The sequence below is a fragment of the Bombina bombina genome, chromosome 2 (assembly GCF_027579735.1).
Source record: "Bombina bombina isolate aBomBom1 chromosome 2, aBomBom1.pri, whole genome shotgun sequence".
NCBI lineage: Eukaryota > Metazoa > Chordata > Amphibia > Anura > Bombinatoridae > Bombina > Bombina bombina.
The window spans coordinates 965620194-965639598 of NC_069500.1; the positions used below are offsets into that span (position 1 = coordinate 965620194).

The window sequence follows — 19405 nt, forward strand, 5'->3', positions numbered from 1 at the left end:
CTTGAAGGCCGCCTCTGCATTTGACAGTTTTTCACCACAAGGAGGAGCGTTAGTTTGTGTTTCATATAGATAACATTGAGCTCATGCGCAAGTCTGTCAAAAGAACTGAAATAAGGGGGCAGTCTGCAGAGGCATAGATACAAGGTAATCCTAGAGGTAAACCGTGTATTATAACTGTTGGTTATGCAAAACTATGGAATTACTAGGGATTATCTATCTTTTACAACAACAAAACTTCTGGTGTTCACTGTCCCTTTAAATGTTATCTACATGATACCCATAAACTAATGCCCTCTAGCTGTAAAAAACTCAAAATGCATTGAGATAAGAGACGGCATTCAAGGGCTTAGAAATTGGCATATGAGCCTATCTAGATTTAACTTTCAACAAAGAATACCAAGAGAACAAAGCAAATTTGATGATAAAAGTATATTGGAAGGTTGTTTACAATGACATGCCCTATCTGAATCAGGAACGTTTAATTTGGACTACTGTCCCTTTAATTTACAAGTTCAGTCAAGTCTGTATTTGGAATAAAACTGTATAAAACCATTATTTTAGGACACTTTTGAAATGTAAAAAATAGAATAATCATCATATAGATGTTAAAGTTTTTACAAGTAAACCAGCAAATAATAATAATATAGTACATTATTTCCCCCTGTTTTATCCTTTTTGGCTCACTGCAACCATACAGGAAGAAAACTGAAGTATCAGACTGCTCTAAAGAAACCACTAAAACCCACCAAAAATGTTAATAATCATATCCAGTCATCTAAAATCGCTGTTTGCTTCTTATACAGATGCCAATGCGACCTGTACCAAGCTACATCCAGAGACCAGATTATGCAGATCATCCCTTAGGTAACCTATGAAGTCGGTGTGTGTTTTTGTTTGGTTGTTTTTGGTTGTAAACCTTTTTATTATCTAACCAATGCTTGCATTTTTGTGCTATTAACAACATATATTATATTATATATATATATATATATCTATCAATTTTTTTTTAATAATAATTCTTTTAAAAATGATACTTTCATGGTTCAGATGGAGCATGAAGTTTTAAGAGACTTTACAATTTCATACCTAGGAAAGGTGCAGTAATACTAGTAGCTACCAGGTTATTAGTGGCTACAAACGTCTCATATCATTGGCTCACAGATGTTTTCAGCAAACTATTAGTAGTGCTATGTGTTAAAGGGACATGAATGAAACCCTTTTTTTTTTTTTCTTTCATGATTCAGATAGAGCATGTGATTTTAACCCCTTTACGACCGAGGACGTGCAGGGTACGTCCTCTAAAAAAAAGTCCCTTAACGACCAAGGACGTACCCTGCACGTCCTCGGTTTGGAAAGCAGCTGGAAGTTATCCTGATCACTTCCAGATGCTTTCCGGTTATTGCAGGATGCCTCGATATCGAGGCATCCTGCAATAACAAATTTTACCCCTCCGGTGCAAAGAGAGCCACTCTGTGGCCCTCTCTGCACGGACATCGGTGGGAGCTGAAGTGGGAGGCGGGTGGGCGGCCATCGATGAGGTCTAAGTGAGAGAGGGGGGCGGGATCGCCGGGGGCGCACACGGGAGGCGGCGGGCGCGTGCACGGGGAGGGAGCGGGTGGAATCCGCTACACTACAGAAAAATTGTGTTTTGAAAGGGGGGGGGGTAAATATAATATATATATATAAATATAAATAAATCTAAGGGATCTGGGAGCGGGTGGAAGATTGGTCTTGAGGGGGGGAAGCTACACTACAGAAAAAAAAAAAAAAAAAATAACCATTTTATTTTCAAACTGGGCACTGGCAGACAGCTGCCAGTACCCAAGATGGCCCCCAATAAGGCAGAGGGGGAGGGTTAGAGAGCTGTTTTGGGGGGGGATCAGGGAGGTTGGGGGCTAAGGGGGGGATCCTAAACAACAGCATATGTAAATATGCTAAAAAAAAGATAAAAAAAAAAAAGATACCTTTTTTTTTTAGTACTGGCAGACTTTCTGCCAGTACTTAAGATGGCGGGGACAATTGTGGGGGAGGGAAGAGAGCTCTTTGGGAGGGATCAGGAGATCTGATGTGTGAGGTGGGAAACTGATCTCTACACTAAAGCTAAAATTAACCCTGTAAGCTCCCTACAAGCTACCTAATTAACCCCTTCACTGCTGGGCATAATTCACGTGTTGTGCGCAGTGGCATTTAGCGGCCTTCTAATTACCAAAAAGCAACACCAAAGCCATATATGTCTGCTATTTCTGAACAAAGGGGATCCCAGAGAAGCATTTACAACCATTTGTGCCATAATTGCACAAACTGTTTGTAAATAATTTCAGTGGGAAACCTAAAGTTTGTGAAAAAGTTGACTATTTTTTTTAATTTGATCGCATTTGGCGGTGAAATGGTGGCATGAAATATACCAAAAAGGGCCTATATCAATACTTGGGGTTGTCTACTACACTAAAGCTAAAATTACCCCAAAAATCTCCCTACATGCTCCCTAATTAACCCCTTCACTGCTGGGCATAATACACGTGTGGTGCGCAGTGGCATTTAACGGACTTCTAATTACCAAAAAGCAACGCCAAAGCCATATATGTCTGCTATTTCTGAACAAAGGGGATCCCAGAGAAAACCAATTATGCCATAATTGCACAAGCTGCTTGTAAATAATTTCAGTGAGAAACCTAAAGTTTGTGAAAAAATTTGTGAAAAAGTGAACATTTTTTTTTTATTTGATCGCATTTGGTGGTGAAATGGTGGCATGAAATATACCAAAATGGGTCTAAATCAATACTTTGGGATGTCTTATAAAAAAAAATATATACATGTCAATGGATATTCAGGGATTCCTGAAAGATATCAGTGTCCCAATGTAACTAGCGCTAATTTTGAAAAAAAGTGGTTTGGAAATAGCAATGTGCTATTTGTATTTATGGCCCTATAACTTGCAAAAAAAGCAAAGAACATGTTAACATTGGGTATTTCTAAACTCGGGACAAAATTTAGAAACTATTTAGAATGGGTGTTTTTTGGTGGTTGTAGATATGTAACAGATTTTGGGGGTCAAAGTTAGAAAAAGTGTGTGTTTTTTTTTCCATTTTTTATGATGAAAATAATGGTATCTTTAGAAAGTTAATTTAATGGCGAGAAAAACGGTATATAATATGTGTGGGTACAGTAAATGAGTAAGAGAAAAATTACAGCTAAATACAAACACCGCAGAAATATAAAAATAGCCTTGGTCCCAAACGGACAGAAAATGGGAAAGTCATTAAGGGGTTAAACAACTTTCCAATTTACTTATCTCATTTGTTTTGTTCTCTTGATATACTTTGCTGAAAAGGATACCTAGGTAGTCTCAGGAGCTGCTGATTGGTGGCTGCACATATATGCCTCTTGTCATTGGCTTTCAGCTAATTATCAGTAGTGCATTACTGCTCCTACACCAAAGGATACCAAGCGAATGAAGCAAATTAGATAATAGAAGAAAATTGTTTAAAAGTGTATGTTCTGTCTGAATCATGAAATAAGTATTTTGGGTTCCATGTCCCTTTAACTTATGTGTTAAACTCCATAGGAATGTGCAAGCAACAAAGCAGAAATAAAATGGTCTAACACATTAAAGCAGTTTCTTTTTCACTGTTATGTCCCTTTGAAGTTGCACATTTTTAAGACAAACCAACAAATCAACAGCATTATTGCTTTATGAATAATTGTCTGTACCTGGTTATAATGTTCTGAAATGTCTTTTTACTTTGTGAGTCCTGATAGATGCCTTTATTTGCTATTTTGTTAAAGGAACATTAAAATCAAAATATAACGCCCAATAAATATATATCTAATTTTCAAACCGAGAAAGACTTCGCACATCCTGTAGACTATAGTAGTCTGTCCCTGCCAAAAAAAAAAACTTTTTTTCTTAAAGGGACAGTATACACTCATTTTCATATAACTGCATGTAATAGACACTACTATAAAGAATAAGATGCACAGATACTGATATAAAATCCAGTATAAAACCGTTTAAAAACGTACTTAGAAGCTTTCAGTTTAGCTCTGTTGAAAAGGCAGTTGGAAAGCCCACTGCTGGTGGGAAATAAGACACTCCCCCCTCCTCCTTCTTTTGCATATGAAAAGACCCTTTACACAAACAGGAGCAAGCTGGAGAAGGTAGCTGACGGTATTCAAATAAAACTTTGGGGCTTGGTTAGGAGTCTGAAAATCAGAGCAATGTTAATGTAATATTATAAAAATAAGCAAAATTACACATTTTTAAAAAAAAAAAAAAAACAACTTTATGGGCTTTATAAATAGATCATCTACAAAACATTTATGCAAAGAAAAAATGAGTGTATAATGGCCCTTTAAATACCTCCCCCTCTTCCCTCATCCCCCAGTCATTCTTTGCCTTTCGTCACAGGAGGTTGACAGAGAAGTGTCAAAAGTTCGAGAGAGTCTCTTATGGAGGGTAGTAATCTTCGCAAAAGGACTGGAGTTTTAAGTAATCCTGTCAGCCTCTCAGTGAGAGCTTGGATGAAAGTCAGAGTCCGTATATGCAGGGAGAGTTTTCCTGCAAACCCATCCCGACTCATATTAACAGCTCCTTGGTAATCGACGTTGACGAGTTTCGCTGCCTACCTTTCTTCACTCAAGTCCATGTCAGAAGCGAGGCTACTATCTGTCACACTTGAAGTGCTGTGTTCCTGTTCCACGGTGTAGATTCCGGTAAGATCATTTCATTTTATTTTGATATGTGAATGTAATGTTAACGAAACAAGGTAGTGTTCCAATGGGACTCCTCTTATCTTAATATGGAATCATGGGTTAATATTTCCTGAGGGGGGTTATTGAACAGGGGGGACTTTAATCATGTTTGTTATATGGTTCTATTTGCAAATGTGTAGCTATAGTTAGGCTCACAGCCTTTCTAGAACATAACGGCCTTCTTTTAATGACCCAATCTTTCGAGATTGTGTGCCCTTTTTGTGACTGGCACGGTGCACCTCATGACGGTGCGGTTACATTGTTTCTCTCTTCCATATGCTGACTGTGTGTGACCGAGAGAGTCTTGCTCATGGTTTGTCTGGTTCACAGGAGGTGGTGAGTGCCCCAGTCATTGGTGGCCAGTTAGTTTTTTGTCATTTTTGTAATCACAAGATTATGGAGGATTCTGATATGCGAGACACGGATGCCTACAATACAGAGAATGCGTCTTTTGTGATGAATATAAAATGGCCCTGGTAATCAATGCCCATCAGTTATGTTCCGATTGCCGTTCTAGAGTACTCTCTTCTCCCGAATCAGGGCGCTTAGAGTGTGTTGAGCCATCCGCCTCCTGAGGTTTCCATGACCCTTGAAGCGAGTGCCCCAGACCATTTCCCGGCTATGCAAGCAGGTGTCCGTATGGCCTTTACTCCTTCTCCGGAGGGTGACTTGTTTCCTCCAGAGGTTATGGCACGGTTCCGCATGGCCATTTTTATGGTGCTGAATCATTTATATCTCCCAAGTGAAATATTTCTAAGATACTGTCTGTGTTCTGTTAACCAGGGCCCGTCGAGCGTGTGATTGCCAGATTCAGTTCGGCCTTCTGGGGAAGCGTTGGCCCCAATCTCGGGGGCCAAGGTCTTCAGTTGACCCGACGAGGGATGATTTTTCCATCTGTTATAGGCTGGCTCGCCTTCGTGTCCTTTTAAGACATGTTTTGGCAATGTTTGAGGATCCCAGTCCTAGTGGGCCGAGGGATCCGAGGCCTTAGCAGCTGAACGGCAAAATGGATATGACGTTTGGGGATGAAACCAATCTCCTTAACTTCTCCGTTTTCTTTTTATTTATGTTTTTTGGTTCCGGTTCTGAGCTGGGATGAATGGGGTTTTTAATCGGCTGGTCCTGTTGTCATTCTCATTCACCATGAAAGCCCCCGATGGGTGCTGCCTTCACTTTATTTTTGATCCGAATGGATGTGTGTAATTTGTTTTTTTCTTAAGATCATGTTTGTTAAAATTTCGTTTTATGAACGTTCTCTGGAACCGATACTTGCGATTTAGGTCGCATGGGCACTTTCTCGGAAGTTGCGCACTTGTTGCATAATAGAATTATGTTTTCTAGTTCATTTATCGATCCTTCGGGACGAATTTTCTTGGACCTTGGGCAGTTCTAAAGTGTCCTTATACCAGGCAGGTACTGGTCGGACGCTTTGTCGGCTGTTACCGGGGTTCATGTCACCCTCGTGGTGCTGATTAATGCTGTTAGATTTTGAATGTCACTTGGCCTATTCTATGGACTCTGGGCTCGGATCCTACCGAAGTATGCGGCCTGTGGTTTAAATGCAACCCATCAGAATGGAGGGTTGTAAGTGCCAATCTAAGGTTGGTTGTTTTGGGCTACTCGCTTGGGATACGGATCTGTTTTTTCCAGACATCGTAATGGTTCTTCAGGTCCCCGGGGACTGAGAACCGTTATTTCCATTCTTTTGAATTGGAAGATGTGTGTGACCTATGGGGTCTGGTGTGCCGAGTGATTAATGATTTGCATTTTCACTCTAAGATCTTCCGGACGCTGACTCTTTAGCCTATTAAGCACTTTATTGTGGTGGCGAAGTTTCCTTCCTTCCCGCCTTGGGTGGTTCATATGGTCTGGTTGCACGGGCATGTCCTTCCTCTGCCCAGAGTTGTGTTACTCTAAGGGGTTGTGTGCAGGGTTTCCCTGCCTTCTGTGGTGAGCTGCGAGGCTCTGGCTTTTGCCTGTTTAAAGATGATGTCTTGGAAGATAGATCTTTCAGCGATCTCTGGCTGTTGTCTCTTCCATTTTTTACCTTTGGTCTGACCACGGTCTTCGATGTTTGGGTCTTTTTACGTCCTCGTTGCAACTCTAGCCTTAGGGCTTGTCAGTGAAGAGTCGAGGTCGGTTATGGAGAGCCGCCCTTCTGGGGTCAGGTAGTTGACCATTTATCCTCAGTGCTCCGTTAGGGGCTTCGTAGGCGGTGCCTTACGTTTAATTCTCTGGGATGGCGAGTAAGGTACAGGGTTCTCATTTGCCTTTGGGTGTTTGTTGCTACCTTGTCTGTGTGTGTAACACGTGTTAACGCTTGCCTGCACGATTTCCGTGCGTTCCAAGTGCTGTGGGTGCTAAATCTTAGACCGTTCAGGAGTCCTTTGTGACTCTCTTGGGTTTGAGGCTATTACTAGATCGCCAAGTCTACGGACTTTAGAGTGCTCCTCCTTGTAGGAGGCAGCTTAGGGTTCCTCTGGAAGTTGGATCTTTCGATCGATTCCTTTTTCGGGGACCCTGACTTAGGGCCATGTCTCTCCTTGAATGGGTGTGGACGGTTCGGTCTCACACTAGATGTTTGTAGTCCTGCGGGCCTCTCTCTATAGGGGCTGGGGCTCTGTGAGAGATGCCGATCTGGGGCTTAGGCTTTAGGTCCTTCTGACGGTTCCCTACTGGTCTTCTGGCGCATTTTAAGTGTTCACGTAGAATGTTGGATTCTGATATATGGATGTTGAGGGTCTGAAGGCCTTCTTCCCTTGGGAAGGGTTCCTTTTTTTTTTTTTTTTTTTTTTTTTTTTTTTTAGCGATGACAGGTGTGTAGGGGTTTTCGGACCCGACCATACTGTCTATCCTGACTCATGTTAGCATGCCATTTGTAGTAACGGTCTGCGGTCTAACCGGGGGCTTTGTTCCTTCGTTGACCCTTCCTTTCTATTCCATAAGTCTGGGACTCTTGTCTTTGGTCTTCGACTAGCCTTTGGGCTGGGACCATTATCCTAGAGGGAAAATTGGGGGTCGGTTACTCTATGCAGAGTTGACCGTTTTCTTTTGAGTCGGTCCTCTACTTTGTGGGAGGACTTTGGATGTCCTCCTCTTTCCACTGGCATCCGGTGCTGGGAGGGGGCGCTCCTTGGTGCGATATTTGGAGGGCTGTGAGCCCTTGGAAGGTTTGCAGTTGAAACCAGCTACAGCTATTTGCACTTTGAGGGTGTAACCAGCTACAGCTAATTGCACTTTGACTGGGTGCTAGCAAGCTTCAAAACGCCTTTCAGTGTTTAGGCTTAGCAACGGTGAGTCGGCTTTCTACCTGGAAGCTGGTCATTGGGAGTTTCTGTTCAGGCGGTTTGATGTTCTTTTTAGATAACTCTTTACTAGCTGCTGGGATAGTTATCCTATTTCTACTGTCTCTGATTGTCTAGCTTGCAGGTCTAGATCTGATATGAGGCAACAGGGATCTAATGGTTTTCCTGGAGTACCTTAGGGTATGGTACTGGGTCAGGGATATGAGCGTGTTCCTCGAGTCCTTTTTGTTACATGTCTCCTTGTGTATGGATCTTTTTTCTTCGGTCCTTGTGTTTCTAGGGAGTTTGTCTCCCTGGGCGTTGCTCTATGTTGTGCAGAGTGGAATGATCCTTTAGATTTTTCCTAAGCATCTGTTCTTCCTTTTGGGGGCAGTTAGCGGTCCTTGTCTTTGGCCGAGTACCTTCATGGGAACGTGATCCGCGGGTCAGTCTCCTCGGTTGTTTGGGCTTGACTGACTCTGGGACTGAGTGTTTTTTTAGTTCGGCTTTACCGGCGATGTAACTAATGTGCAGTTTACTGGGCTCGGGTTTTCACCCGTGTTGTCTATACTATTTTAGGGTGTCAAATAATCTAGATGTGGTGCCTCTCGAAGGGGCCGCATTTTGTACCCACCCTTTTGCATTCAGTGTCCTCTAGATTGGCTATTGTTTTCCCAAAAGTAATGAATGCAGCTGTGTACTCTTCCTGTTTAAGAAGAAAGACATAAATTATACTTACGTGATAATTTAGTTTTCTTCTGACGGGAAGAGTCCACAGCTCCCGCCCGTGTTTTTCTCTGTGAGGCTGCTGTAATTTTTTTGTTCCTCTGGCACCTTTTTTCACCCTGATATTTCTCCTACTGTTCCTTGTTCCCTTGGCAGGATGACTGGGGGAGGTATTTAAGCCTTTGGCTGGGGTGTCTTTGCCTCCTCCTGGTGGTCAGGTTCTGTATTCCCAAAAGTAATGAATGCAGCTGTGGACTCTTCCCGTCAGAAGAAAACTAAATTATCAGATAAGCATAATTTGTTTTTTAAGATGAGACTTATGTTAATTTTTATTGGGGATTTGCAGATATTGCACTCTTCAGTTACAGACTAAGTCAGCATGAATCTCCAGTCTTACACAGCAGTTTTCTAAGAAACGCATACTTTTAGTTTGCTGCGCAGTTTCTTCTTCTGCCGTTATGTGACTCCCCGCTCATCCGCATGAGACTCAGAGCGGAGTGGCGTCATTACTGTGTCAGCTTTGTGACAGCTCGTTTGACGATCGGTGGGACAGTTTCATGACAGTCATAATTTTGGTATACTCTGAAGGGTCAGGTAGGGCACTGCAGACGGTCTGAGGTGTAGAGGCGCCTTTTTTGTTTCTCTTGTTTTAAGGGATTAATCTGAGTGCGTGAACGCTCTGAGGGAATACAATTTAAAATGACAGTGTCATTTTCAAGGTTTGTGTCTTTCCAATAATTTTTGGGAATTATTTCAGCTATGGACATGAAACAGGATTCTGTTTCTATGGATAGATGTTTGTGTCTAGAGGCCCAAATTGTGTTGCCTATGCAATTTTTTGTTTCTCATGTTTAGAAAAGGCATTGAAATGCAAAGATAAATTACTTGTTTCTGAGGTTGTCTCTCAGGATGATGCTGTTCAGGCAGTGCCACAGCTTTCTCCTCTCACGTCCCAAGCCTCAACAGCTTCACAAGTGCCCTGCAGTTCCTCTCAGCCTTCTGGAGGAGTTTATTTGCCAATGGATTTTGCCGCTCAGATATCTTCTGTGGTATCTGCGGCTTTATCTGCTTTTCCCATGATGGAGAAGCGCAAGAGGAAATCTAGAGTGTGTAAGGTGTCTGTCCCTGCTGCTGCGAAGGTTGACCTCCCTCATAAGTCTGATGAGGAGGATACCTCGGTAGCTTCTGAAGGTGAAATCTCAGATTCAGACAGTATAAATCCTTTGACTGAATCTGAAGAAGTAAACTTCAGATTTAAGCTTGAACACCTTCGTTTACTGCTAAAGGAGGTTCTGGCTACTTTGGATGACTCAGATTTTTCTGTCGCTGTCAATCCTTAGAAATCTAGTACGCTTAAAGGTACACTAAACCCAAATGTTTTCTTTCGTTATTTAGATAGAGCATGCAATTTTAAGCTACTTTCTAATTTACTCCTGTTATCAAATTTTCTTTGTATTATTGGTATCTTTATTTGAAAAGCAAGAATGTAAGTTTAGATGCTGGCCTATTTTTTGTGAACAACCTGGGTTGTTCTTGCTGATTGGTGGATAAATTCACTCACCAATAAACAAGTGCTGTCCAGGGTCTGAACCAAAAGATGCCTGGCTCCTTAGCTTAGATGCCTTCTTTTTCAAATAAAGATAGAAAGAGAACGAAGAAAAAATGACAATAGGAGTAAATTAGAAAGTTGCTTAAAATTGCATGCTCTTTCTGAACCACGAAAGAAAAAAAATTGTGTTCGGTGTCCCTTTAACAAATACTATGATGTTTCTTCCTCTCTGGAGGCGTTTCCTGTTCCAGACCGTGTGTCGGAGATCATTGCACAGGATGTTTCCTTTTGCTGACTCCATTCGAGACTCATGGCGCACGGTGCCTGAAGTAGAAGGTTCTATTTCTACTCTGGCTAAGAGAACCACGATCCCTATTGAGGATAGCTGTTCTTTTAAGGATCCCATGGACAAAAAGCTGGCGGCTTAATTAAAGAAAATGTATGTTCATCAGGGTCTACAATGGCAACCTGCAGTTTGTATTGCCACAGTAGCAAGTGCAGCATCTTTTTGGTGCAATGCCTTGTCCTAATTGATTTTAGAATAAACTCCTTTGGAGGAGATCCAAGATAGTAGTATTAAGGCTCTCAAGCTAGCCAATTTCTTAATCTCTGATGCTAACATGCAGGTAATTAGATTGGGAGCCAAGATGTCTGGTTTCACTGTTCTAGCCCCCAGCGCTCTGTGGCTAAAATCTTGGTCAGCTGATGTTACCTCCAAGGCCAAACTCCTGTCGCTACGTTTCAAGGGTAATACCCTGTTTGGTCCTGGTCTGGCGGAGATAATTTCTGAAATTACGGGTGGAACGGGGTCCTTTCTGCCACAAGACAAAAGAATAGACCTAAGGGACGTCAAAGTTCTAATTTTCGTTCCTTTCTTAACTTCAAAGGTCAAAAGTCTTCCTCTCCCTTCTCCAAACAGGAGCAGTCCAAGTCCTCTTGGAGACCCAATCAGGCTTGGAATAAGGGAAAGCAATAAAAAAAATCCATCATCTGAGACTGTCAGCATGAAGGGTCTGCCCCCGGCCTGGGATTGGATCAAGTGGGGGGCAGGCTTTCCTTGTTTTGTCAAGTGTGGCTACGAGATGTCCCAGAACCTTGGGCTGTGGACATAGTCTCTCAGGGTTACAAAATAGAATTAAAATCTTGTCTTCCCAGGGGCAGATTTCTCCTCTCAAGGTTATCTGCGGATTAGGTAAAAAGAGAGGCGTTCTTAAGCTACGTTCAGGACCTCTCCTCCCTGGGAGTGATTGTTCCAGTTCCAGTAAGGGAACAGGGTTTAGGTTTCTACTCAAATCTGTTTGTGGTTCCCAAAAAAGAGGGAACTTTTCGACCCTTTTTAGACCTAAAGTGTCTCAACAAGTTTCTCAGAGTACCGTCCTTCAAAATGGAAACCATTCGGTCCATTCTTCCTTTTTTTCCAAGAGGGTCAGTTTATGACGACCATAGACCTGAAGGACGCGTACCTTCATGTTCGCATCCACAGGGATCATCACCAGTTCCTGAGATTCGCTTTTCTAGACAAGCACTTTCAATTTGTTGCTTTTCCGTTTGTCCTTGCCACAGCTCCCAGAATTTTCACACAGGTTCTGGGGGCTCTCTTGGCAGTTGTCAGGTCTCAGGGAATTGCAGTGGCGCCTTACCTGGCTGACCTATTGGTTCAGGTGCCATCTTTTCAAATAGCAAACTCTCATACAGAGATCTTGTTGTCTTTTCTACGTTCACCCTTGTTCCAGTTACAAGGGTGTGTTTCTTAGGGACCATCATAGATTCCCTATCTATGAAGATTTTTCTCTCCTCTTGCCTCTCTCTACAGTTTACTGTTCGGCCATCAGTGGCTCAGTGCATGGAGGTAATTGGGCTGATGGTCGCTTCCATAGACATCATTCCTTTTGCTCAATTCCATTTGAGAGCTCTGCAATTATGCATGCTCAGACAATGGAACGGAGACAATTCGGATCTGTCTCAGAGGATAGATCTGGATCAGTTGACAAGAGACTCTCTCTCGTGGTGAATTTCTCAGTATCATCGGTCTCAGGGCACATGCTTCCGGACCCTCCTGGGTGATTGTGACCACGGACACCAGCCTGCTAGGCTGGGGAGCAGCCTGGGACTCGTTAAAGGCACAGGGCCTATGGACTCGGGAGGAGTCTTCTCTCCCCATAAACATCTTGGAGTTGAGAGCAATCTTCAATGCCTTGATGGCTTGGCCTCAGTTGTCCTTAACCTGGTTTATCTGATTCCAGTCGGACATCACCACCTCAGTGGCTTATATCAACCACCAGGGAGGAACTCAGAGTTCCTTGGCTATGAAGGAGGTGGCTCGGATTATTCAGTGGCCGGATGCTCACAATTGTCTTTTATCTGCCATCCACATTCCAGGGGAGGACAACTGGGAAGCGGATTTTCTGAGCAGTCAGCCCTTTTGTCCAGGGGAATGGGCTCTCTATCCGGAGGTGTTCTCCAGGTTAACCCTCGAGTCGAGGGTGCCAGAGTTGGATCTGATGGCGTCTCATCAGAACGCCAAGCTTCCAAGGTACGGTTCAAGGTCGAGATCCTCAGGCCGCTCTGTTGATGCTCTGGCGGTTCCTTGGGATTTCGGTTTAGCATACCTGTTTCCTCCGTTTGTGCTCCTTCCACGAGTCATTGCTCGTATCAAACAGGAGAGAGCGTCTGCTATTCTAATAGCTCCTGCATGGACCCGCAGGATCTGGTTTGCAGACCTAGTGAGGATGTCATCTCTTCTTCCTTGGAGGTTACCTCTGAGGAAGGACCTTCTAACTCAGGGTCCTTTCCTCCATCCAAATCTTGTTTCTCTGAAGCTGACTGCATGGAAATTGAACGCTTAGTGCTGGCTAAGCAATGGTTATCTGAATCAGTCATTGATACAATGCTTCAGGCTTGCAAGCCTGTTACTCTTAAAATTTACCATAAGGTATGACGCAAATACCTATATTGGTGTGAATCAAAGGGATTTTCTTGGAGTGGGGTAATGATTCCTAGAATTTTGTCTTTTCTCCAGGAAGGTCTGGAGAAAGGGTCGTCAGTCAGTTCTCTGAAAACTCAGATTTCTGCATTATCTTTTCTTTTACATAAGCGTCTGGCGGATGTGCCAGATGTTCAATCTTTTTGTCAGAATCAGGCCTGTATTTAAACCTGTTGCTCCTCCTTGGAGCCTTAACCTTGTTCTTAGAGTTTTGCAACAGGCTCTGTTTGAGCCTATGCATTATGTAGATATTAAGTTATCTTGGAAAGTTTTGTCTCTTATTGCTGTTTCTTCTCGCAGAGTTTCTGAACTCTCGGCTCTGCAGTGTGATTCGCCTTATCTTATTTTTCATGCGGATAAGGCGGTCCTTCGTACTAAATTGGGGTTTCTCCCTAAGGCGGTTTTGGATAGAAATATTAATCGGGAGATTGTTGTTCCTTCTCTTTGTCCTAATCCTTCTTCTCATAAGGAACGTCTGTTGCATAACTTGGATGTTGTGCACGCTCTAAAATTCTACCTACAGGCTACTAAGGATTTTTGCAAATCTTCTTCCCTGTTTGTTTGTTTCTCAGAAAAGTGTAAGGGTCAGAATGCCACCTCTACTTCTCTTTCCCTCTGGTTGAGAAGTATGATTCGTTTTGCATTTTAGACTGCTGGACAGCAGCCTCCTGAAAGAATTACGGCTCATTCAACTGGGGCTGTCTCTTCTTCGTGGGATTTTAAAAATGGAGCTTCTGTGGAACAGATTTGCAAGGCGGCAACATGGTCCTCTCTGCATACTTTTTCCAAATTTTCCAAATTCGATATTTTTGCCTCGGCTGAGGCCTCTTTTGGGAGAAAGGTTCTTCAATCTGTGGTGCCTTCTGTTTAGGTCTGCCTGTCTTGTTCTACCTCAATGTTCATTCCGTGTCCTCTAGCTTGGGTATAGGTTCCCACTAGTAATTGAAATGACGTTGTGGACTCTCCATGTCTTAGGAAAGAAAATAAAATGTATGCTTACCTGATAAATTTATTTATTTCCGGACATGGAGAGTCCACAACCCCACCCTTTTGGTTAGACAGTATATTTTTATAAACCTCAGGCACCTCTACATGTTTGGGTTATGGGTAAGGGAAGTGACACTTAACAGCTCTGCTGGGGTGCTCTTTGCCTCCTCCTGCTGGCCAGGAGTGAATATCCCACTAGTAATTAGAATGACGTTGTGGACTCTCCATGTCTGGAAAGAGAGAAATTTATCAGGTAAGCATAAATTAATTTTTTTTCATGATTCAGATAGAGCATACAATTTTAAACAACTTTCCAATGTACTTATAGCATCTAGTTTACTTCAATATCTTAGTATCATTTGTTGAAAGAGCAGCAATGCACTACTGGGAGCTAGCTGAACACATAGGGTGAGCCAATCACAAGAGACATAAATGTGCAGCCACCAATCAGCAGTTAGCTCCAAGTACTGCATAACTGCTCCTCAGCCTACCTAGGTATGCTTTTGCAACACATGATAACCAGATAATGAAGTTATTTAAAGTGAATGTAAATTTTGATGCTAATGTGCCGGTTTTTAAAAATGTGATTAAAAACAGGGGCACTTTAATTCATCAAAATGTACATTTCACTCGTAACTCGTAATATTTACCTTTTAAACTTGACAGCAGCTCCAGCTTCCTCCGGTCGTTGCAAGCCATTTGTGACGTCAGAAATTATGGATCGGTCATCCTCCAATCACGACTCCCCTCCCCCAGGGGAATCAGGGACTGATTCAACGCCGTGATTGAAGGAAGCCGGATTCCTCATTTTAGACCCAGGAAGAGGCTTTGCGACGGCGGAGGAAGCTGGGGCGGCTGTCAAGATTAAAAGTTAAGTATTTTTTTTAAATTTTGGATTTCACAATACAAGTGAAATGTACATTTTTATGAGTTAAAGTGCCCCTGTTTAATCGATTTTTTTAAAAAACGGGCACTTTAAAGTGAATGTAAATTTTGATGCTAAAGTAGTAAATTGAAAAGTAATTTAAAATTGTATGCTCTGAGTTATGAAAGTTTAATTTTGGATTTACTGTACCTTTTTAAAGTTTCATTTTGACTTTAGTTTTCCTTTAAAGTTCCTTTAGTTAAATGCTTGATTTGCACAATGGCTGTCTATCTGGCTAATGTTTTACCTCTTGACGATTACATTTTTAAAGGAAAGTAAAAGCCTTTAAAAAGAATGTTGTATTGCTAATTATTTAGTGTTTTTATTCTGGTATTAAAAGCACTTGCATCAAGTGATTAATGCTATAACGTGCAGAGGCTTTTTTTGTGTTTTGCTTTAATCATTTTTTTTAAGTAACTTTGCATACTACTATAACATTTCCTTAAAGGACCAGTAAATACTGTAGATTTGCATAATCAACAATACAAGACAATCCAATAGCACTTAGTCTGAACTTCAGATTAGTAGATTTTCTATCTTTCATCATTATGTCTATTTCCACTCCTCCTGAATCATGTGACAGCCATCTGCTAAGTACAAACTTGTTTGATTTTAATAGATTTTATACATTTATTCCAGTCTTCCTCCCCCCCCCCCCCAACACACATACACTGGTTCATGTAGAAAGCTCCTTTATTTGTTTTAAACGTTCGCCGTTTTTAGCTATTACAGCAGCCCACGGCTAAAAAATTTTTTGCGAAGACGTGACGTTTTTACCTCTTAGCCAATAGCCGTGCAGTAAATCCGGCTCCCATGGGCGCCAAGCCGGATTTACCGCACGACTATTAGCTAAGAGGTGAAAACGTCACCTCTTAGCAAAAAATTTTTTTTAGCCGTGAGCTGCTGTAGCAGCTAAGAACGACGATCGCTTGAAACAAATAAAGGAGCTTTCTACATGAAGTATCTTATACTTCATGAATGGAAGTCCCCTTTATTTGTTTCAAAAGTAAATTCTTGCGTTTGTACAACGCTAGGATTTACTTTCACTTTAATTGAACGAATAAACGACAGGAGTGTACTTGCTTTATCATATTCATAATATTGTTTTTAAACATTAGATAAATGCTAGATGGAGTCATAGTTTCCAACAAAATATATTATTTTTAAAATTGATATTAGTCTGCAAAATGGGACAAAATAAAGTATATTGCATTTTCTTTAGCTAAACATTATTTAATATGTTATATGGTACAGGAATTTTTTTTTTCTTTCATGGGTCAGATAAAGCATAAAGTTTTGAACAACTTTGCAATTTATGTCTTATCAATTTAGTTTCATTCTCTTGGTGTCCTTTTATTGATGGAGCAGCAATGCACTACTGGGAGCTAGCTGAACCCATCATTAAGCCAAAGACGAGAGATATCTGTACAGCCACCAATCAGCAGCTAGCTCCCAGCTTCTGAAATTACCTATGTATGCATTTCAAGTGAAGGTCAATTTTGACTAATTAGTACCCGGTTTTTAATAAACCTATTAAAAACAAGGGCACTTTAATTAATCAAAATTGACATTTCAAGCGTTTTCTTAAAAAAACTTATCTTTGAATCCTGACATCTACTCCATAGATTTCCCCCGGCCGTCGGAAGCCTCTGCTTACATCCAAAATGACAAATCCGGCTTCCTGCAATCATGGCCTTCCCCCCGGGGGGATCATGGCCTGAGGGAATGCCATGATAGGATGAAGCAGGATTCATAATTTTGGACCCGCGAAGAGGGCTTGCGACAGGCAGAGGAAGCGCTGCAACGGCTCTCAGGATTAAAAGGTAAGTTTTTGAAGACAACGCTTGAAATGTCAATTTTGATGAATTTAAGTGCCCTTGTTTTTAATAGGATTATTAAAAACCGGGCACTAAAATGTCAAAATTTACCTTCACTTTCAACAAAGAATTCCAGGAGAACAAAGCAAATTAGATAATAGAAGTACACTGGAAAGTTGTTTCTTTTATGAAGTATTTTCTACATAATTTACAGATTAGTTTTTACAAAAGAATGTATACATTTTATAATATGTTATATCTATTTTTTTCCACTTCAGGAATATCGGAATCTGAACAGACACTAAAAGGAACCTCACAAATAAAAGTCCTTTCTCCTGAAGATATAGAAGGGATGCGTGTTGTGTGTAGAGTGAGTTTATTACCTTTTCAATTGTTAAAAAATAACTTAAAAATAACAATATAAATACAAATCTGTTAAACTGTTTCTACTATATAGGACTGAATGAAGAATAATATTTTGTTATTAATTTAATATCATTATACATTCTGCATTCAGTTCTATGTAACAGTATCAGATTTAACAGATTATTTTCTACCAATTATCCAAATAAAGTATAGTTCTAGAAAACTATTATTATATGCAAACAGTAGGTCAAGTAATAAACTCAAACAGCAGCTCTAGGCTGGCATCACATTTGTAATATGCTACACAATACTTTTACCGAAAATAACAGGCAAAAAAACAGAAATAACCGAAAATGCCATTTTCAACCGAAATGTTTCTGCGGGCAAAATGTGTGTTTAGAAAGTTGCTTAAAATTGCATGCTTTATCTGAATCATGAAATAAACTATTTGGGTTTCATATCCCTTTAACCCCTTAAGGACACGCCCATTTTCCCAATTTCTTTCCCTTATAAGGACCAGGGCTATTTTTACATTTCTGCGGTGTTTGTGCTTAGCTGTAATTTTCCTCTTACTCATTTACTGTATCCACACATATTGTATACTGTTTTTCTCGCCATTAAATGGACTTTCTAAAGATACCATTGTTTTCATCATATCTTATAATTTACTATTAAAAAATTATAAAATATGAGGAAAACATTGAAAAAAAACAACACACTTTTTCTAACTTTGACCCCCAAAATCTGTTACACATCTACAACCACCAAAAAACAACCATGCTAAATAGTTTCTAAATTTTGTCCTGAGTTTAGAAATACCCAATGTTAACATGTTCTTTGCTTTTTTCGCAAGTTATAGGGCAATAAATACAAGTAGCACTTTGCTATTTCCAAACCACTTTTTTTCAAAATTAGCGCTAGTTACATTGGAACACTGATATCTTTCAGGAATCCCCGAATATCCCTTGACATGTATATATTTTTTTTATAAGACATCCCAAAGTATTGATCTAGGCCCATTTTGGTATATTTCATGCCACCATTTCACCGCCAAATGCGATCAAGTAAAAAAAATCGTTCACTTTTTCACAGATTTTTTTCCCAAACTTTAGGTTTCTCACAGAAATTATTTACAAACAACTTGTGCAATTATGGCATAAATGGTTGTAAATGCTTCTCTGGGATCCCCTTTGTTCAGAAATAGCAGACTTATATGACTTTGGCATTGCTTTTTGGTAATTAGAAGGCTGCTAAATGCCACTGCGCACCACACGTGTATTATGCCCAGCAGTGAAGGTGTTAATTAGGGAGCATGTAGGGAGCTTGTAGAGCCATTGATGGCCGCCCACCCGCCTCCCACGTCGGCTTCCACCCACCAACGATTGCGGCCATCGATGTCCGGTGCAGAGAGGTGGGGAAAAATAGTTTTTGCAGGATGCCTCGATATCGAGGCATCACTGCAATAACCGGAAAGCGCCTGGAAGAGATCAGGATCGCTTCCAGCCGCTTTAATCCACAACGTCGCACAGGGTACGTCGCTGGTCTTTAAAGACCAGTTTGTGCAAGACGTACCCTGTACGACGTATGTCATTAAGGGGTTAAGGCTTTTTTTTCTGTGCTTTTAAGTATTTCCCCATATTACTTACCATTGTCTCCTGATATTTCCCTTAAGGGGGATTATACATTGGTGTTTTTGTCTTGTGAGTCTTCCCTTTACTGCTAAGCCTCTTCCATTTTTCTTATGTTAATTACCCTTTTAAAATATTCTTGTCTTATCTCCTCACTTAAGGGTGGTCCGAGACAAATACCTAGTGAGCTACTAGATTTATGAAACGCAATGTAGAATGTAGCAAGTCTGAGGTATGCACTTACAGTTATTGTGTGAACCTGATAAATCCAGTATAATAATGATAGTACATTGCAAAGTTTTTCTACTACACACAATTTAAACCTTTTTTTTTTTTTAAGAAAAAATAATAAAATATTTTGTGGATTAAGTCACTTTACTACATTTAA

General features: G+C 41.0%; 1 protein-coding gene across 1 annotated transcript in view; it reads left to right on the forward strand.

The window, feature by feature from the left end:
• The window catches only part of METAP1 (methionyl aminopeptidase 1), a 163594-nt gene that overhangs the window by 33870 nt on the left and 110319 nt on the right, over positions 1 to 19405 (forward strand). The window contains exons 4-5 of the mRNA XM_053703458.1: positions 804 to 864; positions 17302 to 17393. Of these exons, the coding sequence (XP_053559433.1) occupies positions 804 to 864; positions 17302 to 17393 (153 nt within the window). The remainder of the gene's footprint in view (positions 1 to 803; positions 865 to 17301; positions 17394 to 19405) is intronic.